The sequence below is a fragment of the Protopterus annectens genome, chromosome 14.part0 (genome assembly GCF_019279795.1).
Source record: "Protopterus annectens isolate FY-2018-M chromosome 14.part0, PAN1.0, whole genome shotgun sequence".
Classification (NCBI taxonomy): Eukaryota; Metazoa; Chordata; order Ceratodontiformes; family Protopteridae; genus Protopterus; species Protopterus annectens.
The window spans coordinates 1,170,708,279-1,170,734,501 of NC_056748.1; the positions used below are offsets into that span (position 1 = coordinate 1,170,708,279).

The 26,223-nt window shown below is 39.8% G+C and overlaps 1 protein-coding gene across 1 annotated transcript in view; it reads left to right on the plus strand.

The window, feature by feature from the left end:
• Window positions 1-26,223, plus strand: part of GMEB2 (glucocorticoid modulatory element binding protein 2) — a 2,829,650-nt gene that overhangs the window by 1,311,608 nt on the left and 1,491,819 nt on the right. Inside the window, exon 5 of the mRNA XM_044056980.1 lies at window positions 714-817. Coding sequence (XP_043912915.1) covers window positions 714-817 — 104 coding nt within the window. The remainder of the gene's footprint in view (window positions 1-713; window positions 818-26,223) is intronic.

Consider the following 26,223-nt stretch of genomic DNA (forward strand, 5'->3'; position numbering starts at 1 on the left):
TGAAGGCATTGGGAAGTAGCAGACAGACTAAGTTTAGAGTCCTACTACTTGTCACTTGTATATGTACAGCAGGGGTAATTTACTGCACTGAGAGTTTTCACACCTCAGCATGAGAGTGTGGGTGAAGGTTTGTCAAATCTTTTTGGACTACAAGAGACTCCTTTTACAAAAAACTGTTATTTATCTACTTTCTATTGCTGGAAGTAGCTGACAGCTATTTATTGCATAGAACAAGTTCTGACAGACACATAAATGAGGCTCATTCAGGTAAACACAGAAGCAGCTCTGTTACAGAAGGTGTGTTTAGATGACAGTTCTTCACAGTCCTGCCATTTAATCTTAATGGCATGAGAAAACAGCACCACCTATATCTAGCATGAGTCATATAAAGATAATTTTAAATGTATTCTGGGAAGAAGGAATGAAAGCAAAAAAAAAACAAGATCACATTAGCAAGGCAGGCCCCATCATCCGCCATTTTGACAGAAACAGATTAAAATTGTAAAAGAATCACTTAATGTGATTTTGAGGCATTAAAATAGCTCAAAAACAAAGATACAATGAAAAAAAAATGTTTTTTGAGTTCTAAGGTGCTTTCCTTTAAGTGAGCTTTACTGCCTTTGTTTTTGGGTTTTTCAACTGTGTTACAGAGAGAGAGAGTAGTTTGCCCATGAAACACTTCTGAATTTAATAATATGTATATTTTTTTATAGTATCATGACAGTATAATCAGCCCGAAAGAGTTTGTACACCTGTCAGGCAAATCAACTCTAAAAGACTGGAAGCGTGCCATTCGAATGAATGGTGTCATGCTAAGGTGAGTGAAAAGTGTATCATTAAAGAGGACTCTCTTTAACCAGCAGTGTTTGCTCTGATAAGTTTATTGGTTGCTTGTAAAGAGCACATACAGATTTGCTGAATGGATATGTTGTAGCCAAATGGAAATAATCGATTTCAGTTGAAGTAGGATGTTTTTGTAATAATGAGTTTTAAAGGGATTGTGAATGACAATAGCCTCAGGAGAAGTTTAGAAAGGTTTTAGTAAATACTTTATTTTAAAGTTATACTGGGTATTGTACAAGGAAAAAAGTGAGTTCCATGCTGCCTTTTGGCTGTCCTTATTAAGTAGTGCAGTGGTTCACTAAGTCTGTGCCTCACTGGCAGCTATGGTCCAGGGTTCAATCCTGACCTTTGTTCGTTGTATCGAGTTTTCATGTTCTGTCTTTATTGGGGTAGGCTTTCTGTAGATAATCTGATTTTTTTTTCCACATCTCTTACCCGGAAAACATGCTGGTTTACTGGGTAGTCTATACTTTCTATACATTTTGCATTTACCCTTCTCCTTGTGGTCTAGAGCAAAAGGTATTTGAGGCACAGTTCTCTTACTCAGTCAACAAGTAAATTAAGGAAAAAGTGAAAATTTTAAGTCTGTTTTTCTTCATATTTCACTGTTACAGTAGTGACACTTGGGACATTGTCTGCTGAAGATCCATTGACTAGCTTGACTTTCATAGCTTAGCACCCTTTTCCCAGTTCACTGGTAGATGCCTTACAATTTGGCAAAATGTCAGTGGAATAAGAGACAGCTGCCTGTGCAATCCTTAGATGTTCTTCATATTTTACTGTTGCAGTACTGACTAATGGCATTCCTTCCTTCAGGTAGCCTGGAGGCCAACCTGAATATCACAGTTTTTACCCTTCCCTTCCAACATCAGGATGAAAATAGTGTAAAGGGTAAGTGTACGGCACCATCCTCACTTCTTTTCTTGCTACAGTCTGCCCAGTGCATATCACTTGTATGTGAGTCCATCAAGTCAATCTAAAGCCAGGAGAAGAACTTTCTTATGTATCTTTTGTATTCACATTGCATTTGTAGATGTGAATACACAGGAGTTACAAGACAACTGAGCCACAAGGCCATTTTTGTCTTACATTTTGCCCCTCATTTCAAGGAGGGCCAGGCCTGTTATGCTAGTGGTGAATTTATGAACACCCATCCAGTTGTTCAGCTTCTTTTTTAAAGACAGACAGTGTGTTGCACTGCTTAAATTGGACAGGACGTTTAGTCAAGGGAAGGGGTAAGTGCCGTGGTACAAATCTATTCCTCCTTTTTGTGTTATTTATTTGTTGGAGTAGATTTAGATTTCTGGCCCAAGTGTTAGCTGGCCTGTTTGATTTATTGAGTTGTAAGAGTCCTTGGACTACTTGATCCCGTATTGCCGTATAAGCAAGAAATAGACCAACCCTAAGAAGTATAGAAATAAAGCCTCCAGTTTTTCTTTGTAGTTCAGATCTTTCAGGCCCTCGATCTTTTTACTTAGAAGCCTCTGTCATCTTTCCATTTGCTTGATATGCTTAGTATGGCACCTCCCAAAGGGTGGCATTGTACTCAGTGATGGGTCAAATTAATGCAGAATAGAATGAGTTGTGGAATTCTTTTGATCTGGAAGAAATACCTTTTGCTATGAGCTGTGCAAGGTGAAAGAATTTCATAGCCACTGTTGCAACATGATGGTCAAACACACGAGAGCTGTCCACCCATGTGCCCAGGTTTCTCACAACCTTTTCATTATGAAGTGATATGGTATGTATGCTATAAGATGAAACTAGGGAATGTTTACCAAATGCTACAGTGCTGCACATATTGCATTGAGCTTGACCCGCATTTTTGTACACCGACTACTGGTAAGTGTAAGCTCCTGACTTGACAGTGACTCCCAGCTTAAAATTATCTGCAAACTTTGGTAACCAAAAATAAGTGGAGAAATAGACACCGAACACAGAGGTCCCAGCAGAGATCCCTGCAGAACTCCACTGGTCATATTCATACTGTCATAGGATGTACACCCAATTTTTACTGTGTGAGTCCTGTCTGTAAGCCATTTGGCTGTCCACCTAAGCACATATGGATCAACATGGAACTCCTATAACTTACGTATTGTATTTGCATGTGGTGTTGTATCATATGCTTTGGAAAGGTCAAGGAATGCTGTGTGGGCAGCTTGTCCAGAGTCTACAACTTGAGTAACCTTCTTAAAGAAATTCATGAGGTTAATTAATTAGACAGGATCTAAACTTGACAGGGCCAAACTTGATAATAATTAAATCAGTTATGATGCATAAAAGATTCATTAGGCTGATAGGGATATCATTTCCAGTGTCTGTGGTGGTGCCACCTTGTGCACTAGCATAGCAAATGCTGTGTGCCAATCTTGTTGGACAAGGCCAGTTGCTAAGTTCAGGTTGCAGAGGTTGAGGAGTGTTTTGAAAGTGCTTGCTTAGTGCTGTTAATTAAGCAACCTGTTAAGCTGTCAGGCCGCATGATGAGGTGTTCTTCGTTTTGAAGGGTACGCTTCATTACATTCTTTTTGGTGATGGCTAGTGGCTTGATTTCTTCAGACATAAGTAAGTTTGGAATAGATGTATTGGGGGTAAAGATACCTCTAAATGTTTTTGCACTCTTTTGGCAATATCCAATGGATCAGAATAGTTAGTGCCATCATGAATAAGCTTGGAGCAATGTTCCATGTCATTTTTTACTTTTCTGATATAAGTAAAGAAGGATTGGTAGTTGTCTTTTGCCTCTGTAGCTAGTCTGAGTTCATGGAATGCCTTCATCGTCCTTTTTTTGTGTCTTATTTAGCTGTTTTTTTGTTCTCCTTAATTTTTTGTCGTGCTTTGTTGTATAGCTTTAGGAGATTCTTGATTTTATTACATAGTTTATTAATAATTGAGTACCACCACACTGGTTTGCTTTAAGACCTCCCAGTTTGCTTTGATCAAGGTGGATCTGCCAATTTACTACATTTGTCCAGGTGTGAGTAGAACAGTTCTGTATTACACTGCAGTATTAGCATTATGGTCAGTACTGTTATACTTGGATTTACAGACTTCATCATAAAATTGTAGGACTGATGTATGTACCCAACACTCTAGTCATAGGTGACTCTATAGTCAGGCACACTGATGTTCCACTCACTAGACTAAACAAGGAGAAAGTTACTGTCAGCTGCCTGTCAGGTGCCAGGATCCGCCACATAATGCATGCACTCAGGTCACTCCACAATAAGTACAAATATGACACTGTCATTGTCCATATTGGTGTGAATGACCCGAGACGTACCTCCCTGGACTACATGAAAAGAGACATGGAGGAGTTCTCCGATCTTGTATCCCAGGCAGGTATGACCCTAACCCTGAGTAGCATCCTGCCATCATCCAGAATGATACCACAGTACAAGGAGAAAATGATTGACTTCAACAATTGGCAAAGCTTCTGGTGTCATTCTAAGGGGATCCAATATTTGACTGCCTGGGACGACATGATCGACAGTCCACGATGCTTTGCCAGAGTTGGCAAATTTTATGATGAAGTCTGTAAATCCAAGTATAACAGTACTGACTATAATGCTAATACTGCAGTGTAATACAGAACTGTTCTACTCACACCTGGACAAATGTAGTAAATTGGCAGATCCACCTTGATCAAAGCAAACTGGGAGGTCTTAAAGCAAACCAGTGTGGTGGTACTCAATTATTAATAAACTATGTAATAAAATCAAGAATCTCCTAAAGCTATACAACAAAACACTACAAAAAATTAAGGAGAACAAAAAAACAGCTAAATAAGACACTAAAAAAGGACGATGAAGGCATTCCATGAACTCAGACTAGCTACAGAAGCAAAAGACAACTACCAATCCTTCTTTACTTATATCAGAAAAGTAAAAAATGACATGGAACATTGGGATTCCGGATACTGGCTAAGACTCTTGCCACCCCTACAGTGCCTTTTTTTAGGCAAGGTTCAAATGACAAATTCACCACCGTAACCAGTACAAGCAAGCAAAATCTGAGGGTAATGCTACTCAATGCTAGAAGTCTAAACCTCAAAATGCCCTCACTCGAGGCACTCCTTAAAATGGAGAACATTGACATCTGGGCAGTGACAGAGACCTGGTTCAAAGCTCCAGAGAGCACCCCTGCATTACCAGGCTTCAATTCATACCACACCTTTCGGCCACCTAACCCAGAAAGAAGCACTAAAGGCAGAGGTGTGTCCATATTCATTAAGGATATCCACACCTCCAGGCTAGTTGCACAGCATAATGCATCTGAGATTATCCAAGTGCAACTAACTCTGGGCAAGACCGCAATCCAAATTATAGCTTGCTACAGACCCCCACCATGCCCCAGGATTCACACTCCTCATTTCTTGATACACTGGAAAGTATTAGGGTACAACCCAACACCCTAATAATGGGCGATTTCAACTACCCCACCATTAACTGGGAAAACTACTCATGTACCAACTCTTTTGCTCAACGTTTTCTAGAATTCATAAATTCCAATGCCTTGGATCAACTTATTCACACCCCCACCAGGGGCAGCAATGTCCTAGACCTGGTCATCACCAACATGGGAAACCAGTGTTCCACACCAGAGGTCAATTCCTCGTTGGTCAGATCCGACCACAAGCTAATCAGCCTAGACATCCACATCCCACCCCAGCCCCAATTAGGGAAACCATCGTAAAAAACTTCTCAAAAGCCAACTTCACACTTCTTAAGACAGAAGTGGCAAACTTCATGACACCCATGCAGACGGACAATAGAGGTATGACTGCCGAATCCTACACAAATGCACTTTATAAGCACTTACACGAGTGCATGGATCATGCTATCCCTAATAGAACCAAGATTTTATCCTCCAAAAAAAGGAAGCCAATCTGGTGGTCCTCTGCCATAAACAAACTCTACAACAGAAGAAAGAAACTGTTGCAAAAAAGAGTAAAATCCCATGACTGGAGGAATTCCCTTGTCAAACTCAGTAAGAAGCTGAGATCCCTCATAAAATCCTCCAAAGCTAGTTGCGAAAACAAAATTGCCACTGACTCTAAAGACAACCACAAAGTATTCTATAGCTATGTCAAGAATCTAAATGGGAACACTCAGATCTGCTCTGAGTTACAGCATAATGGCACTAAATATACAGAACCAACTGATATTGCCAACATTCTAGCAGATAGGTTCAGTGCTAACTTTACCCCCCTCTCACCCCCTAGAGGGCCCATCTCTATACTGGAAGAATGCAAAGTTCCTATAATCATGGCTGCACAGGTAAAAAACACACTCTCCAAAGCCAAGAACACAGCATCCATGGGACCTGACAATATCCCAGGCTGCGTTCTACATGAACTACAGAATGAACTGGCACCCTACATAAGTACCATGTTCAATCATAGCCTCACCTCAGGCTTTGTACCCACTGAATGGCGCACCGCGACAGTTATCCCACTCCACAAAGGGGGAGCCACGACGGACCCCGGGAACTACTGCCCCATTAGCCTGATGAGCCTGGTCTGCAAGGCCATGGAAAGTATCATCATGGAACTGATAAACAAAGATATTGGTAATCTGCAAACTCTGGACCCTACTCAGTTTGGATTTGTAAAAGGTAGATCATGTCTCCTAAACCTGAGTGACTTCTTTGAAGCAGTCACCAAAGCCATAGATGATGGTAAAATGGTTCACACAGCTTATCTAGATCTCGCCAAGGCTTTCGACACCATCCCCCACTCTGGAATTATAGATAAGCTCACTAGCCCTTAAGGCTGAATAACACACCTGATACACTTGTAATAGGTGATTCTATAGTCAGACACACTGACGTCCCGCTCACCAGGCTGAGCAAGGAAAAGGTCACAGTGAGCTGCCTGTCGGGCGCTAGGATCCGCCCCATAAAGCACGCACTCAGGTCACTCCAAATCAAGTACAAATATGATTCTGTCATATTACATGCTGGTGTGAATGACCTAAGACGTACCTCCCTTGACTACATGAAAAGAGACATAGAAGAGCTCTCCAATCATGTAGCCCAGGCCGGTATGACCCTGACCTTGAGCAGCATCTTACCCTCACCTAGAATGATGCCGCAGTATAAAGACAAAATGATCGATTTAAAAAAAATGGCTAAAATTTTGGTGTCATTCAAAGGGGATCCAGTGCTTGTCAGCCTGGGATGACATGCATGACAAGTCACATTGCTTCGCTAGGGATGGCTTGCACCTGTCACCCCTGGGCATTCAGATACTGGCCCCACCCCCAGCCCAGAAAACCACAGTGAAAAACTTCTCAAAAGCGAACTTCACACTTCTCAAAACCGAGGTGGAATCCTTCAAGGCCCCCGGGCCAGTGGAAACTACGGCCCAAACCACAGAATCCTATATAAACGCATTCTATGGACACCTCCAGGAATGCATGGATCATGCTATCCCAAACAAAACCAAGACCCAATCGTCCAAAGGCAGGCATCCAGTCTGGTGGACCCCAGCCATAAATAAGTTGTACAACAGAAGGAGGAAGCTACTACATGATAGAGCAAAATCCCTAAAAGGGAAGGCATCTCTGATCAGTACTAGCAAAAAATTATGATCCCTCATAAAATCCTCGAAGGCCAGCTTCAAAAGAAAAATTGCACAGGACACTAAAGATAATCACAAGGCTTTCTTTAGCTATATTAGGAACCTGGGATGCAACTCCCAAATATGCTCAGAGTTGATTCTAAACGACAAAAAATACACTGAACCCACAGACATTGCCAACATCCTGGCAGACAGGTTCAGTGCAAACTTCTCCCCCCCCCCCCCAAAAGAGCAAATATCTATCCCAGCAGAGTGCAGCCTCCCTAACATCTCAGATGCTCAGGTGAAAGCCGCCCTCTCCAAAGCAAAAAATACTGCTTCAATGGGACCAGATGGAGTCCCAGGTTGCGTCCTACATGAACTCCAGGAAGAACTAAACCCTCACGTAAAACTGCTGTACAGTCTCAGCCTCACTACAGGATATGTACCCAAAGAATGGCATACAGCAACAGTGGTCCCACTCCACAAAGGTGGTGCCTCAACGGACCCTGGTAACTATCGCCCCATAAGCCTGACTAGCCTTATCTGCAAGGCCATGGAGAGGATTATCATGGAACTCATAAACAAAGACATTGGGGACCTACAGACACTAGATCCTACCCAATTCGGCTTTGTCAAGGGCAGATCCTGACTCTTGAACCTGGTCAACTTTTTTGAAACAGTCACCAAGGCCATAGATGAAGGGAAGGTAGTCCACACAGCCTATCTGGACCTTGCAAAGGCATTTGACACAATACCCCACTCGGGCATCATAGATAAGCTATCCAGCTTAAATATAAACCCCTATGTCACAAGATGGGTTGCTAACTGGCTCAAAGACAGAACCCACAGAGTCAGAATTGCCGGAGTCATGTCAGACTCGAAACCGGTTACAAGTTGTGTCCCACAAGGCTCTGTTCTGGGACCTCTCTTGTTCAGAATATACTTTTCTGAGGTACAGGCCAACATGGGAGGACTATGGCTGACCAAGTTCGCAGATGACTGCAAACTCGGCGCCATAATTGACTCTCCAGCTGACACGAACATCCTCCAAAAAGGTCTGACAGAGACAGATAACTGGTGCCAGAGCCATGGCCTAAAGCTAAATGCCAAAAAGTGTATAGTCATACCCTTTGGCAAAAACAAAGTGCCCACAAATTACCACATAGGTGGTAACCCATTAAGTACGGAAGAAGTAATTAGGAACCTGGGGACCCAAGTTGATAGCAATCTCTCCTTCGACAACCACATCGCCAAAGTGGTTAGAAAGACCTTATACATAGCCCACCTTATCACAAAAGGATTCACATCTAGATCAAGTGAGGTAATAGTGCCCCTTTATTCATCCCTCATCAGGCCCATCATAGAATACAATGCCCCTTTTGGGATGTACCTTACCCGACACCTGCAGCAAATAGAAAGACCCACAAAGTACCACACAAAGAGGATCAAGGGACTCCAACAGATCCCATATGCTGCGCGGTTAAAAAAACTCTAGCTCTACTCAGTTGCATACCGCCTACTTCGTGGCGATCTATGCCTGACATACAAAGCTATGTCCAACCCAGAATTAATGGACATGGTCCACCTCAGAAAATCTAAATCCCTCAAAACCATGCGCTCAAGGGACTTGAACCTCAGCACAGAAATAAATAGAACATGCTGGAGGGGCAGATTCATAACCCAGAGGCTCCCTTCGCTCTGGAATAGAATCCCAGTCCATGTTAGGCAGAGCACCTCACTGACTCTCTTCAAGAGGAATCTTGATGAGTGGATGGGAGATTGTAGGTTTACCCCGGGGATTACTTCTGTGTCACTACTAGACAGAGGCACAGTAAACTAACCTTAAAAAGGGCACAGCAAACTCAAATCAAAGGGTGGCGAAAGACAAACACACTCGGGCTAGGCTTACAAATGCCCCAGGGCAGATAGCCTAGTATGAACCTATAAACTAGGTATAAATCCCTATGTCATAAGATGGGTTGCCAACTGGCTCACGGACAGAACCCACACTGTGAAAGTAGCGGATTCCAAATCTGACATCAGACCAGTGACAAGTGGAGTACCACAGGGTTCAGTCCTGGGTCCTCTCCTGTTTGGTATCTACTTATCTGAAGTGCAGGCCAACACAGAAGGTCTTTGGCTAACAAAGTTTGCAGATGACTGCAAACTAGGAGCCATAATCGAAACTCCTAACGATGTGGACAAACTACAAAAGGGCCTCAATGAGACAGATTCCTGGTGTCAAAGCCATGGCCTGAAGCTCAATGCCAAAAAGTGTATTGTCATCCCCTTTGGTAAAAACTCTGTACCCATGAACTACCACATAGCTGGTAGTCTACTTAATGCCAAAAATGTGATGAGACCTTGGGACACAGGTGGACAGTAGTCTCTCCTTTGATAATCACATTGCCACAGTGGTCAGGAAATCCTTCTACATGGCTCATCTCATCACAAAAGGATTCTCATCCAGTAAAAAAGAGGTCATTGTTCCCCTCTACTCATCACTCATTAGACCCATTATAGAGTACAACGCCCCTTTTGGTATGTACCTCACAAGACATCTACAACAACTGGAAAGACCACATAAATACCTCACAAAGAGAATTACTGGCCTCAAAAATATGCCCTATGCAGACCGTCTCAAAAAACTACAGCTTTACTCCATCACATATCGCCTACTCAGGGGCGATCTCTGCCTAACATATGATGAAGTCTGTAAATCCAAGTATAACAGTACTGACCATAATGCTAATACTGCAGTGTAATACAGAACTGTTCTACACACACCTGGACAAATGTAGTAAATTGGCAGATCCACCTTGATCAAAGCAAACTGGGAGGTCTTAAAGCAAACCAGTGTGGTGGTACTCAATTATTAATAAACTATGTAATAAAATCAAGAATCTCCTAAAGCTATACAACAAAGCACGACAAAAAATTAAGGAGAACAAAAAAAAGCTATGTCAAACCCAGAGCTGTTGGACATGCTCCACTTAAAGAAATCCCAATCTCTCAGAGCTACACGCTCTAGGGACCTTAACCTTGTCACCACAATAAACAGAACATGCTGGAGGGATAGATTCCTGTCCCAGAGACTTCCCATACTCTGGAACAGACTACCTATCTATGTCAAACAGAGCTCCTCATTAGCACTCATCAAGAAAAATCTTGATGATTGGATGGGAAATGGGAAATTCACCCTGGGGATCACTTCTGTGGCTCTGCTCGACAGGGGCATAGGAAAATAATTTTCTTGGGTGACGAAAGCCAGGGTACATTATTTGGCTAGGCTTGTATGGGCCCTAGTACCTACCTGTGAACCTATGTTTGATGTCCATGAATTTTGTGTTATTTCTTTCTAATGGTTTGGAGATTCTAATAGAAAAGGTTGCTAGTTTGTGGTCTGATTTGACCAGTGAAGGGGATACCTTGGGGACGGTTCACACAGATGCTAGGTTTGTTAATATTCTGTTCTGTAGTAGGTTATTTAACTATATGGTCCAGGGAGTTTTTGTTTATAAAATCCAAGAGTTTTTGTGCATATCGTATATTGGTGTTACAGGTCCTCCATGTAATTGTTGAGTAGTTAAAATCACTGAATAAAGCACTCTTACTTATGGGGAGTTCATGTAGAATATCATATGTAGTGAAAATGTAATTGTCATTTACTGGAGCTTTTCTCCCTAGGCCTTCATTGAAGATCCCTTGCCCATTTGGACTTTACATGTAAAAAAGGCAAACAAATAAAAAATAATGTTGCATGATTTTCTGTAGACATGGTAGGCATTGTGTAGCATGCTATAAAGTGATAACTGATCTTATTTGGTCTGATTTATATCTGTGAAAGCTACACTTTCATGTCTGTAGGTATCTGTCTTGAGGTAATCTTGTCTCTAACAAACATGGATATGCACCCAGAATTTCCGCCAGGTCTAAAAGGTTGGTGAGCACAAAACCCAGGTATTGATGGATTGATCTCTGGACACTTAAACCAAGTTTCCATAATAACACTTAAATGTACATGCTCCATATCCAGGAGGGCCTCAAGGTGCAACAATTTGTTTAGACTTCTAGCATTGAGTAGAGCTACTTTGATATGGTCCAGGGGTTGATTTGTTGGGACTATATCATATGTGCGAATCGCATAAATTGCGAATGCTCATAATATTGAATGTACCGGCTTCGAAGTGCTTTTTCTGAGATCGCGGTATAGTGAAGAATGGGATATTTGCCCTTTCCTCACTGGAGTGCGATCTCGGATTTGGAATATATATTTAGCGGGGGGTGTGGAGGGCACAGCCCCCCACAATAGGAAGTTTGAGGTCTGGTACGTTCGATATTATGAGCATTTGCAATTTGTGCAATTCGCTCATATGATATAGACCCTAATTTGTTTTGGAGTTTAGGCTGAGTGATCCATCTGTTGGAACTTGTCTAAAAAATGCGCAATTGAGGCCACAAAAGCTTTCACTACTGTGAAGAAGCCTTGAAATAAAAGGTACAAACCATCCTTGATGAAGCAAGAGTAGCTGTCAAGCATCCCCTCCCATGCCAACACATACTGGATGCCCCTATGATGACAAGTGTTTAGCCAGTTGTGAAAGCAGTCATATTTTCTTTTTGCCTCGGCATAATTTTTGATGATGGAAAGAATCCACTCAGTACTAGGGCCTTTCTTGCATTTGTGACATACATGGAGAGCTCTGTCATGTGTCTCTCTACATCCCTAAATCTCACATTACCAGTGAGCAAATACTCCCTACAGGTTACGGCATACTAAGAGTAAACCGGCTAAACAAAAAAGGAGGTGTTGTAGCTATAATATTTAAACAGCATCTAAACATCCAGATCTTAAAATCATCAGCTCCACAAATAGGCAATGAAGAAATAATATATACCAACCTCAGAATTAACCAAAACAAAACCATCAACATAATTGGATGCTACTTCCCACCTGGCCAAAACATCCCTCCATTAGAAAACCTCCTCGGCTAGTCTACCCACCATCTCCCCCAAGAAACTATCATCTTAGGTGATTTCAATATTGACTGGCAATCCTGTTCTGGCAACAATCCAACCCATCATGTACACCTTCATGGATTCACCCAACTAGTCCAGTCACCAACCAGGATAAATAAAAACTCTAGCAAGCACACTACCCTGGATTGAATACTAGTCAGTAAGATTCCCCCAGTCATATATAACAGGCTGCTTATCAGATAGCCTCAGTGATCATTCCCCAACATTCCTACTCAAAAAATACCTATACCAAGCTAAACCTGTCATCTACCGTCAAATACGTAAAAAACTAAACTTTAACCCACTCACATTCATCTCATCCCTCAAAGAATGTAACTGGCATCCTCTAAAGTACCTCAGTCTAGATGACGCAGTTGAATTTTTTAATACTACCTTCCTGATCATCCTTAATTACCATGCCCCCATAAGATTTTCCAGAACCAAAGCACAACCCTCCCCATGGCTACAGAAAACCACTAAGTCAGAAATGAAAAACAGGGATAAGGCCTGGGAGCACTGGCGCAAAACCAAAACCCCCTCAGCTAGACAGAAATTCCTAGAACTACGCAATAGAGTCAAAAAGCTAATAAAACAGGACAAATTCCATACTACCAGTCTGCTATAGACTCCTCAAAACACAGCCCCAAACAATTCTGGTCCTCCATAAACTCCATCCTCCACCCAGGTAAAGTCAGTACCCCTCCTCCTAACATCCCTCACTCCGCAGAAAATATTGCTACCTCATTCAACACACACTTCACCCAAACCATACTATCACTAGCTAAACAACACAACCCCCCTCCCATCCAACCCACACCTTCAACTAGTAATCTCCCCACTGCCTTCTCTTTTTCTCCTGTACCTACCTCCAACATAAAAAAACTCTTAACTAAACTTAAACCCATCAAATTAGCAGCAGACAACCTCCCAAGTGAATACCTACAAATCGCAGCTGATGCTCTGGCCTACTCAGTATCCATCTTGATTAACCGATCTCTGTCAGAAAGTTACGTTCCCACACTGTGGAAAGTATCACATATAATTCCCCTCCACAAAGGCGGACCCTCCGCCGAACTAACCAAATACCGCCCCATAGCTATTCTCTCTCCACTCTCCAAAATACTAGAGAGATGCATACACTCTCAGGTTTCAGACTACCTTCTTACTAACAACCTCCTTTCCAGTACTCAGCATGGTTTCCGACCAAACCATAGCACCACCACTGCCTTACTCTCCTTTACTAACACTATCCTTCAGCATAAAAACAATGGCTATCTCTCCTCTGCTACTTTCCTAGACCTATTTAAAGCATTTGACATGGTCCCACACAAACAACTTATCTCTGTCCTCAATAACATATCCTTCTCACAATCAGTCACCAACTGGTTTCAGAGTTACCTGTCTGACCGCCAACAATCCGTTGTATGGCAGAATGACATATCTCCCCAACTACCTGTCTCCATAGGGGTTCCCCAAGGATCCATCCTTGGACCCCTACTCTTCTCTGTTTACACCAATAATCTAGCCTCTGCCACCAAACATTGCACACTCATACAATACGCAGATGACTCGGCCATCATCTGATCAGCCCAGTCCTTACCAAAACTGCAAAAAGTCACACAGGAAGCCTTTTCCTCTGTTGAAACATGGTTATCCGATGCCCAATTAATACTCAACCCAAACAAAACAAAACTACTCATCTTCCAACCCACCAAACATACTCAAAACAACTCTCACTTTAACATCACAGCAAAAGACAACACCACTATATACCCAACTGAACACACCAAATTGCTAGGAGTGGAAATAGACAATAAACTAAAATTTGACATTCACATATCCATGACCATAAAAAAAGTCCACAAAAAACTAGGAGCGTTATACAGAAATAAGCAATTTCTCACCAAAGCAGAAAAGATTTCAATAGCAAATTCCCACCTTATCTCCACCCTACTTTATGCCTCTCCAATATATACCAACCTAAGGCAATGTGATCTAAACAAGCTAGAGACCTGCTACAACAAAATCGCCAAATTCGCCACAGGGGCATCCTACCGTAGTCACCAGTGTTTCTCACTTGCTGAAATGGGCTGGCTTGAACTCCCTCACCTCCTTCAATGGTATCAACTCTCACTCACCCACAAACTAGTAAACCATCCACTAAATGTCCCATCCCTCCAGAATCTACTCCAACCCTATCGCACTACCAGACCACTAAGATCCAGCAACAAAAAACACTTGCAGATCACTAAAGCCAATAATTCTGCTGGTGAAGCACTATTCTCTTGCGCCATAGCCAAATTATGGAACTCACTCCCACTCAGAATTACCTCTGTACCATCATGCGCCCACTTCAAAACTTTATTAAAAGCGCACCTAAAAACATGCTGGCTATGCCCTTGCAACTCCCACTCTAATATCATCCACCCCATCCAACCACTACCTTTCTTTCCACTCCACTAACTACCTTGGTTATAGCAAGCTCAGTTGCTCATAAGCCTAGTACTTATTATACAGCAGGAACTTCTCATTGTAACATTTGTTAATGTCTGTTATGTACTTCACAGATAAAGATTCTAGTTGTCTACTGATGTACTATGTTCTTCATCTGTAAATATGTTGTAAGTAATTGCTATGTTAAATTGTTAATCGCTATGTAATCCAGTGTAACTACTGTCTGTTTATTTTACTGTGGAGCTTTTCTCCCCGGGCCTCCGCTGAAAATGGATCTACGTCCAGTCGGGCACTCCCGGTCAACAAATTTAAATAAATAAATAAATAAATAAATAAAATAAATAAATAATCCCTTTGGCTTTTGTGCATCAGATCATTTACCTCAGCATAGTCCACCATCATGCCATACTCATCTGATTTAAGGTTCCTAAGGCTTTTTGTAGCATCAGCAGTCCTGGCTCCTGAGAGAAAGCTCACTGTCACCCATTTTTGTCCTTCTAGCTATGAAGTCACCAATCACTAGTACTTTTTTGTTTGTGTTAATAGTTTGCTTAGGTGTAGTTGGTTTAGGATGTGCTGTTTACTGGTGGTTCTCAAATGTTGTCACACTCTGGGCCTTATGCATACTAATGCTTTTTGGCTTGGGCAAGGATTTTTTTAATGCTTCAGCATGTTTAGTGTGTTTATGTATGGATTGTGGTGTAGATCAGTGATGCTTGCAGGATGGGTTTGATTGCTGAGAGTGTGTCCTTTAATTTGGCTTGCTACCTGCATCTCTCACAAATAGTGCCATTAAGTAAAAGATCATTGTCTGTGTTTATTAGGTAATTCTTACTTTGCCCAAGTATATCAAGTGCTTTGAGACTTGAAACAGAAGGTAGATTAGTTTGCTTACTTTCCATTTTGACCAAAGATGCAAGTAGTGTCAAGGAAGAATAAAAGAATATAATAGTGTTTAGGTTCCTGGGTTAAAGTATTTGTTCAAGAAAAGTAGTACACATAGAGTAAATAATATACTGAGCACTAAGTTAACTGTATCAGTTCAGTATTCTAGTCTAGCTGTAAGGCTGGTTTGATGGGCAAGTAGGAGAAGATGATAGTGTTTTGTTTCCCAGTTAAGGTACTGATTTAGAGTAAAACAATAAGTGTAGATTAAAAAAAAAAAATCTGGCCCAAGTACTAATGCCATGTTGGCAGTAAATATGCTCTAGATTGGCTATACAGTCACCTTTATATGTGCAATGATCTATTGCTGTGTAACTCTGTGATTTATGCAGGTTTAAGTCGGAGATGGCGTTAACTAATTTTGTAAGAGAGAATTTGAGACTGAAAGTCCCTTTATGTGTCTAATACAGCATTGCATAGCACTTGGACAGTCAAGTGTTCCGGATTATGCAGAACACACTGCATTCAGCCCCAAATGAACACACTGTTCTGCTGTTCCACATTGAACAGCTTTGGCTCTGATACATGAGTTTTGATTGGTTAGTATGTCACAATTACTGCCAGTTGGCATCACAGTATACAAGCCAGTCAAATAACTGCTCTGCTGTTCCACATTGAGCAGCACTGGGTGTGCTACAAGGTTTTTTATTGGCTCGTATACCGCAATTGCAGCCAATTGCAATTGTGGTATACGAACCAATCAACTAAGTGTTCCTGAAGATAGGAGTCAATGAGAGCTCCCAAGTATTTACCCAGCCATGCACAAGTAATGGTTTTTGCACCAGAAAAATGCCTTCAAAAAGCCCTTCAGGGTACAGGAAGCTTATATTGGATCAGGTCTCATTGGAGAAGAAGAAACTTGGTGTGTTCTTGCAGTGGGTCTTTTTATCATTGAAAGAGAAGCCAGGAAGGATTCATCAAGTCCGGTGTGTGGAAGGACGAGGCAGCACCAAAAGGAGTTTAGAGAGCTTCAAAAATCTGGAGATTGAGTGCATCTGTACCAAAAGGCTTAGTTTTATTTTTTGCTGGAGGTGGTGGAAGGATACTTCACTGAATTATTTTGTTGTGGATTGAAGGGAGCTGCAGCTGCTTAATCTGCAGAGGTAAGTGTGTGTTAGAAATGTATGTATGCAGGCTGTGTGTGTGTTAGAAATGTAGGTGTGCAGGCTGTGTGCATTAGAAATGTAATCCAGTCTAGATTTTGTGCTTCATTTAACCTGTGTTAACAGGTTGAGCAGTAGATAGTAACTTAATTTAATTGTATGGCTCAGTGTGCTTTTCCATGATATGTTCCTCAGCCAGGTTATTTCTCCATATTTTTGGGTTTGTTGCTCATGCAATTAATCACTATTAAAAGGCGTTTGAGTTTTAGGTTTCATATCTTTTAGAAAATACATGTACAAAAGTCCTGTTCTAACAGCTTTCTATGTTTATAAGAGCAATATTTAAAATGTATCCATATTAGCTGGGTTTGTGCTCTATATTTATTGGTTTGCTGCTAATAAAATTTCAGTTTATCAGGGAAATTATGGCCGTATAATTTAAAGTCACTGTATGTTGAGGTATTTGAATTTCAGATTTCTTATCCTTTAGAAAGTGTATGTAAAAAAGTCCTGTTCTAACAGCTTTCTTTGTTTGTTTATAAGACTAATATTTAAAATGTGTCCCTATTAGCTAGGTTTCTGCTCTGTATTTTTTGGTTTGTTGCTCATAAAATGTGTTTGTCTGGGAAATTATGCTGTGTAGTTTAACGTCACTGTATGTTAAGAAGCATTTCAGTTTCAGATTTCATATCTTTTAAAAAATACATGTACAAAAGTCCTGTTCTAACAGCTTTCCAGGTTTATAAGAACAATATTTAAAATGCATCCCTATTAGCCAGGTTTTTGCTCTGTATGTTTTGATTTATTGCTCTGGGAAATTATGCTGTCTAGTTTTAAGTCACTGTATATATTAACAGGCGTTTGAGTTTCACATTTCATATTCTTTAGAAAATGCATATACGGAAGTCCTGTTTTAATAGCTTTCCAGGTTTCAGATGTAAAATGTCTTCAAAACATAAATTTATTCACAAATAAAATCACAATTGAGCACTTTCATCCCCATATAGGGACTTCATCAGAATCAATTAATACACACAGTAAACACATTTATATACTATCAAAAATTAACCTATTTACAATTAATTTAACATTTAAAGGTACCATGTGTTTTATACCAACATCTCTTAACATGAACTAAGTTAACTAACTTAAAATAAATAACTAATGCCTTGTCCAAAAATAACATACTGTTTTATTTCCTAGTATTATTATTAAATAAGTGTCCTCTTATTTAATATGAGCACCCAGGAAATGTTTTCATTTAATCCTGAACTATGAGTGGCATGTAACTTAATTTGCCATCTTACCTCTCTTTCTTCAATCTGTGATCTAAAGCTACCCCCTCTGGGATTTGGTATAACTTGTCCTATAATTCAAAATTCAAAGTTACTAAAACAAGGGCATGTCAGAGAATGATTAAACAGTGCATTATTCTAGTTGCCAGTCATTATTTGGTATAGATGTTCATATATTATGTCTCTGAGACATCTCTTCGTTTTACCCACATAGAATGTGGGGCATCCCACACATTTTGCTAGATAAATCAGCCCTGTCATTTGACAGTTGCCCTTCACAAATACTACTTTTGACTCTAGCCCATTTTCAAGAAAAATTTCCTTTGCCTCTAACAAGGAATATTTTTCTTTATTTATGAAAGGTATGAAATTTGTCCCCACAAAAACATTTTGATTATGTTAATACTATTATCGAAATGAAGTTGCTCATGAGAAAATTAAGCTTGGCCATATTATATAAAGATCAACAAGAACAGAGAGGGACAGTTCATCACATTAACAACTTTAGGAAGAAAAGTACATACAATCCTCCTTTAGATCCAACTTTGAACATGTTTGAAAAATTCATAATAGAGAACTTTTATTCTTTAAAAGTAAAAGATAAAAAACAACACTGCCTGTTGAATTTCAGTAAGGAAGAGTCCTATTTATTGCATCAGTTAACAACAAACAAGTCCATCAGAGTCATGAGACCTGACAAGGGGGTGAGACTGTTTTGTTTGATTCATTAAAATATTCCAAAAAATATTTGATTTATTGTACAATATAGAACTCAATGGTCTCTTTAAATGAAATTAATATAAGCTATAGAAGAATTGATTACTTTTTAGAAAAATATTTGTTGGACAACAGAATTTCTGGAGAGACCTACAATTTTTTAAAAGTAAAATATCCAGTATTAGCCACAATATTCGGTATCCCCAAGATCCATAAAGATGCGGTGAACCCAACCTTCAGGCTTATTTGTGGCAGGCTGTGGTTCCAAAACATACACTTTTGTGGTATGTGTAGACAGTTGGTTGTAAGATGTGTATGAGAGGACTGATCATCTTATCAAAGATTTGTGGGACTTTTTAGGTAGAATAAAAAAGACTTTATGGGACAAATATACAATCTTTGTGACCATTGATATAGTTGACCTTTTTATTTCCATACCTAGAGACAAAGGGATGGAGTTGTTCTCAGACAGCATTCATAGATATACTCCGTATTCAAATGACAAGATTAACTTGATTGTTGATTTTATGGGAATAGTTTTGGATTACAATTATATATTTTATGAGGGTGAGTATTTTAAACAAAAGAAAGGAGTGCCTATGGGTGCCTCTAGTGCTCCTGTGTATGCAAATATGGTTTTACTAGAATGGGAACACACCAAGGTTTTAAACAGTGAATTTTTTAAGCGCATAAAATTATATGTGCGATTTTTGGATGATATATTTCAAGGTATAGAATCAGGGATAGGTGATTTTCTAAAATATTTGAATAACTCATCCAGTTTTTTAAAAATTCACTTCTTCTAGCAACAAGGAGGGAATAAATTATTTAGACACCCATATTTTAAAATTTGAGGAAGGTTTTAAGTCAGACTTTTTAGGAAGCCTACATTTAGTAACTCGTATTTGGAATTTTCAAGTAGTCACTCGTACAGTCAAAAGAAAAGTATAGTAAAAGGTCAACTGATTAGAGTAGCTTGTATGACATCACATTTTGAAGACATACACAATGAACTTAGGAAAGTGGCTGATATGTTTTATGCCAGAGGTTACCCTAAGAGTTTAGTGGAAGACACCTTAGAGTATGTGGAATCACACTGGGGCATAAGATATAATCCCTTACTGGGTGTGGGACTACTAGAAAATCAGCTGTCCAGCGAAGGGAAAACTTTTGAGAGAACCTTGGTTTTGCCCTATGGTCTCAAAGCTAGTCAGTCAAAAAGATAGTAGAGCATAACTGGAACATATTGAAATGTAATCCTAGCATTTATTCTGTATTAGGTCCCCAACCATCTTTTGTATTTAGGACAGGAATTAATATAAAAACAAGTTTAGAAATGATTTAAGGAGGTTCATTCAGTAAAGGCCAAGACAAATTACGAGCACACAAATGTGGGAGATGCATGCAGTGCAAATACATATTAGAGGCAAAGGAAATTTGTCTTGAAAATGGGCTAGAGTCAAAAGTAGTATTTGTGAAGGGCAATTGTCAAAAGACAGAGTTGATTTATCTAGCAAAATGTGTAGGGTGCCCCGCATTCTATGTGGATAAAATGGAGAGGGGTCTAATCGATCACCTAAACATTGATCTTCTAATATCGAACCGCACAATGTCGAATGTCCCAGGGAAACACGTCCCTCGGCCACAACACAAATAACATTACTTTACATCTAAATTACCTGGGGGGCTTCACCCCCCCCCCACACACACACACACCCCACACCCCCGTGATGTGGGGGGCTGTGCCTCCCATACTCCCCCTAACTATATATACCAACTCCGAGATCGCTCAACAGTAGGGAAATAGCAAACTCCAGTGAATGGCCAACGGAAATCTTTCCCTGCATTAAATTGGCTTTTCGCCATTTTTTGCTTTCGATATTAGAAGATTGATGTTTAGGTGTTCGATCACCTAAACATTCGGTCTTCTAATATAGACTCAATGGAGAGATATCTCTGAGACAGAATATATGAACATTTATACCAAATAATGACTGGCAACCAGAATAATGCCCTGTTTAAACATTCTCTGACATGCCCTTGTTTTAGTAACTTTGAATTTGGAATTATAGAGTTTGAGTTATACCAAATCCCAGAGGGGGTGACTTTAGATCACAGATTGAAGAAAGAAAGCTAAGATGGCAAATTAAGTTACATGCCACTCCTAATCCAGGATTAAATGAAAACAGTTCCTTCATGCCCATATTAAATAAGAGGGCAATTATTTAATAATAATACTAGGCAATAAAATATTAGGTTATTTTTGGAAAAGGCATTAGTTATTTATTTTAAGATAGTTAACTTATTCAGGTTAAGAGGTATTGGTTTAAACACATGGTACCTTTAAATGTTAAATTAATTGTAAATAGGTTAATTTTTGACAGTATATAAATGTGTATACTATGTGTATTAATTGATTCTGATGAAGTCCCTATACGGGGATGAAAGTGCTCAGTCGTGATTTTATTTGTGAATAAATTTATGTTTTAAAGACATTTTACATCTGATTCCATATCCAACTGACAACAGTGTTTCATTTTGGTTTGGTGCTTTTGGATTGCTTTTTCCGCATTTTTTGGTGGATTAGTAGCTTTCCAGGTTTATAAGAGCAATATTTAAAATGTATCCCTCTTTTGGGCCTTTGTCCTCAAAGTATATTAAGCGTTGCACAGATTTCTTGTCCTAATAGGTTGAGAGATGGAGTTTATTTTGCCTGTCATAATGGTTTTACAGCGCATGCTCATAATAAAAAGGCCTAAGACCCTATGCTTTTGATTTTTAGTCTTGTCAGATGTTTGCACAGCAGTTGATGTAACAATTGTTCTCCTAATGGTTCTTTTGGTTACTATTGTCTTGTCCTCAGAATATATTTAACTGTACAGACATGCTAATTTTTATGGAGGGTGTTACAAAATGATTACAGGTATCTGGGTTTGTTTTGCAATATTACTAAAAGTAATGTTGTGTATCTTGTGTTCTCTCACCTAGCAGTGCAATGTGGTCACTTACATGTTGGAAAAGGGCAGTTACTATGCTTTCATTTTATTTTAAATGCTGCAGACAGACTACCGAATTATATTAAAGCAAGTACTAGTTTAGATATTTTTCAGAACAGCCTGAACACTTATTATAGGTACAGATGTTTTGGTATATTGGCAGGCTAGAAGTGCATTGCTTCTCATGCTTGAAATATTTTATGCAAGACTCTTTCAGGATTTGTTTAGCTGTGTGCTAGACAATTAAAATTGTCTCTGTTCTGTTAATGTCTTAGTTTTCACTAATACTTTCAGTGTACCTGATCTCTAGGTTTGTCCCTATTTTGAGAGCTGTACTAGTGTCTTTTGGAGAAAATGTCATGCATGTCAATTGACAGTTATAACGTTCTACTTCAGAAAATGTTTATTAATGCCCATTCTCTTAATTTGTCAGTGCCTCATGGTAATAGCATTTATGCCAGTATCAATGCAGCCATTGTATACTTATAATCTTTTGCAGTTGGTGTGCTGTTTGGATTTTACAGTAGGATATTGGGCTTTCTTGTTCTAAATGTCACATTCTTGTAAAAGTACTGAGTGCCATAGTTTAACATTTCAAGGCACCTTTGCCAGGTGCAGACCAGGGTGTAGGACAGGACTAGAACACTTCTGAAATGCAGGTAGTATTGCCATGATGTAGTTTACATATTTCATGCTACCAATCAGATTAAGCTGGGTTTATCAACATGAATTTTGAGATATCAAGAGTGCTTTGATCATACTGAAAATGACATTTTGCAATTAATTACTCTCCATTCTGTAACACTGGTTAGGTGGGCAATTGAGCATCAGAGGATTGCAAGTGTTGTCGTGGAAACAAGGGACTGAGTAATGTGATCATGCAGGCCTTTATAGTTAGCAAAAGGAGCAGAGAACAGCAGGAGAAGATAGAAAAAACAGAAATTTCCAGTAATGTGGGTAGCTTGTGGGCCTGTTGCCCCATATCTTAGATGTTCAGGATATGGTTCTACTTTTTTCTTTCTGCAGTACAGTCCCATTTCTTTCTTTGTTCAGCAACACCACTGTTTTACAAACCTAGGTACAGACCTCCCAGATTACGATGAGGACAGGGGATATGGCTATAGATAGCACTACAAAGAAAAGGAGATACACAATTGTTTCAGCCAAGCTGGGTGAGTGCCTTTGACTGGCTTTCTGTGAGTAGGCTGGGAGTGAAATATGCTTTCTGCAAGACCTGTAACACAGACTTCACAATCCATAATGGTGGCCAACATGGTCTGCAATGACATGCCAACAGCAAGCAACACAGAATTGCAAGCATGCAGATGGAAGGACTGTGGCAGACTTCTTTGGACCTCCAAGTGTTTGAGGCAGAAGTTGGTTTTGTGTCGCTCCTTGCAAAACATAACTTGTCATTTGCAGCAGGATAACACATCCTGAACTTTATGAAGGAATGTGATGAGGATCAAGACGTTCTCAGGAAAATGACATGTGGAGCAATGAAGGCAGCCTGTATTGCACGGGATGTTCTAGAGCCTCACTACCAGAATGGCGCTGCTGCTGCCTGCCAGAAATCACCATTCTGTGTGTATATGGACCAAAGCACAGACATGGGTGACGACAAACTGTTGGTGATCCTTGTTGGTTACCTTGATCAAAAGGTGGGCAAAAATGTAATATGGTTCCTTAATATGCCAGAATGTGTGTTAGGAACTGGATAAGCATTGATTGATGCTTAATGCCCACTCTGACAGAATTTAACATTCCAGTTTCCAACATTGTGGTCTTTTCTTCAAACAGTACTGCCTCAATGATTGGAAAACACAGTTGTGTGTTATCTCGTTTAATGGAGGTGAAGCTTGCCATTGTAACTATGGGGTCTCTGTGCCATCTGTCAGATCTATGTAGTAAAGCTAATGTAAAAGCACTACAGTCACCAGTTGAAGAACTTATATCTGATGTGCACTGTCATTTCAGTTCCAGTGCACAAAGATGACAAAAACTGCAAGAATCTGCTTTATTCATGGACAGTGACCCAGATTATTAGACATGCACCTACTAGATGGCTGAGTCTGGGGAAGGTAATTAACAGGACCTTGGCCATGTGGCCAGCTCTGAATTCCTATTTTTTGTCTGCAGAGCCACGGTCTACTAATATTGACTTGATCTCTAAACACCTACAGAGTCATGAATTGCATATGATTTTTATGTTTCTTAAGTATGCACTGGAACCTTTATTGGAGTTTAACATTCAACTTCAAAGCCGAGAAAGTCAGCTTCTGACATTGCATGCCACTGTGCATAAACTCCTGCAGCAGTATGCTGGCAGACTCCTCAGACCTGCAGGTGATGTCAGACTAATCAAACACAGTGATGTTTCAGTGTTGACTGACAGTAGCTCTGTTCTGCCAAACAGTGACCTGTGCATTGGCTATGAAGTTAAACAGTACATGACTAGCCATGAGGTGGGTATTGCTGGCTGGCACAATTATTGAGTTTAAGTTTTATAAAAAAAAAGTTGCAGCATTTTATGCTGCAGTGCTGCAGAAAATGCTTAAAAAGTTTCCCATGCAGGATCACTTAATGAAAGATGCTGCATTCTTTATTAATCCTGCCAAAAAGTTGGATATTTCTTCAGGACTTGTCAGGGATGTTGGTTGCCATCTGGGTGTCTGTGAAAATGATGCCAAGGCTGAACAATTAATTGATGAGTTTACCCAGTATTAGATTGAGGACACAAGGAACCCAACAGGTCCAGTAGATGGGCCCCACTCATGTGTATCCAAGTACTGGGCACACCTTCTGAGGGATCTTTGCATCGATGGGAAACTGCCACTCTTTAAGCAGCTTATGATGAATCAACTTTGCTTGTCGCACTCAAATGCACAAGCTGAAAGAGCATTTAGCATGGTGTGGAAAGTAAGAACTGAATTGTGACAGTCTCTCAATGCAAAAACATTGAACTCATTATTAGCAGTGAAAATGAATGAAGAATTGGACTGCTGAGATCTTAAGCTGCCAAAACATATGTTACATGCTGCTAAGAAAGCCGGAGCAGCATACAAGTGTGTTGTATCTAATGTATGGTGATGTGTAGTGTAAGAACAGCATCCTAACAGGTCTGTTTAGAAAATGTAAATGTAGCAAGTGGATTAATGACAATGTGATTTTATTTTTGATTTGTGTAGAAGTGCTGTCTCATGCGCTTGTGATGTGGTTATGGTATTGCAGCTTGTAAAATAAATGTTTTGTGTCTGATTCAAGTGTGTTGTATTGAATTTGACAAATGTTCTACTAGGCTCCATGACAATGGCATGTTTTGCGCAGTGCAAAAATAGGGTGTTCCATATTTTGACTGATTGTCACACATTGCTAGGGTTTGTATTCCACACTGACCTCTTAAAAGGTTGAGACCTATGCATAGCACTATGCTGAGCACCACCACCCTCTTTTAAGCTGAGGAGAAAAAGTGAAAGAACCAATAAGAAAGAAGTTTGAACTCCAGCCAGTAATGTCCCTCTGGCAGAAACTGGAACATTTTATTCCTTGCCACTAAATAACCACTACTGCTGTCTGCATGTTTTCACCCAAACTAGAAAACCAACTGAAATTGTACTGTTTACACCTGATCAAATGTTAAAATGTGGAAAAAGTGTGGAGAGTCACAGGAATAATACTTTATTTAGCAGCATGAAGATACTGTGTAACAAATTATTAAAGGAGAACAGTATATGAAAATGGAGGATCCATTAATCACACAGACAGTCGACCATAAAACACACAATACAAGTGAGTTTAACCAAAATTATAATTTAATTAAAAAAGGGGTTTAACAAGTGTATTGATAAAATTAGTAGTTAAGTACAGGAATGACCAATGTACAGATGTTTGTAGAAGCACTGGTTTTCCAATGTATGGGAAGTCAAATAAGATTGGGTCTCTCATGGCTGAAGATGCACGACAGGCTAGCAGAACACTTTTCTTGCTCTGCTACTCTGTTTCTATTTCTGACAGGAATTTTTTATTTTTGTAATACCCTAAACCAATTTTTTGAACAGAATCTGGTATCTGATACTACATAGAAGAATATTATCTAAACGATTTGTAAATATTTGAATTTTTTCCTGTGAAATTATTCATTTGAAAGGTCTCTATCAGTAGATGTGAAATGATTCATTCAAAGAAAATTTCTCAGGACTTGCCTTTAAAGAAAGAACTCTAGTCTGTTCTTTCTAACAAACACAAACTTTCTTTAAAATGGGCAGAACGAATAACAAACTTGACAGCTT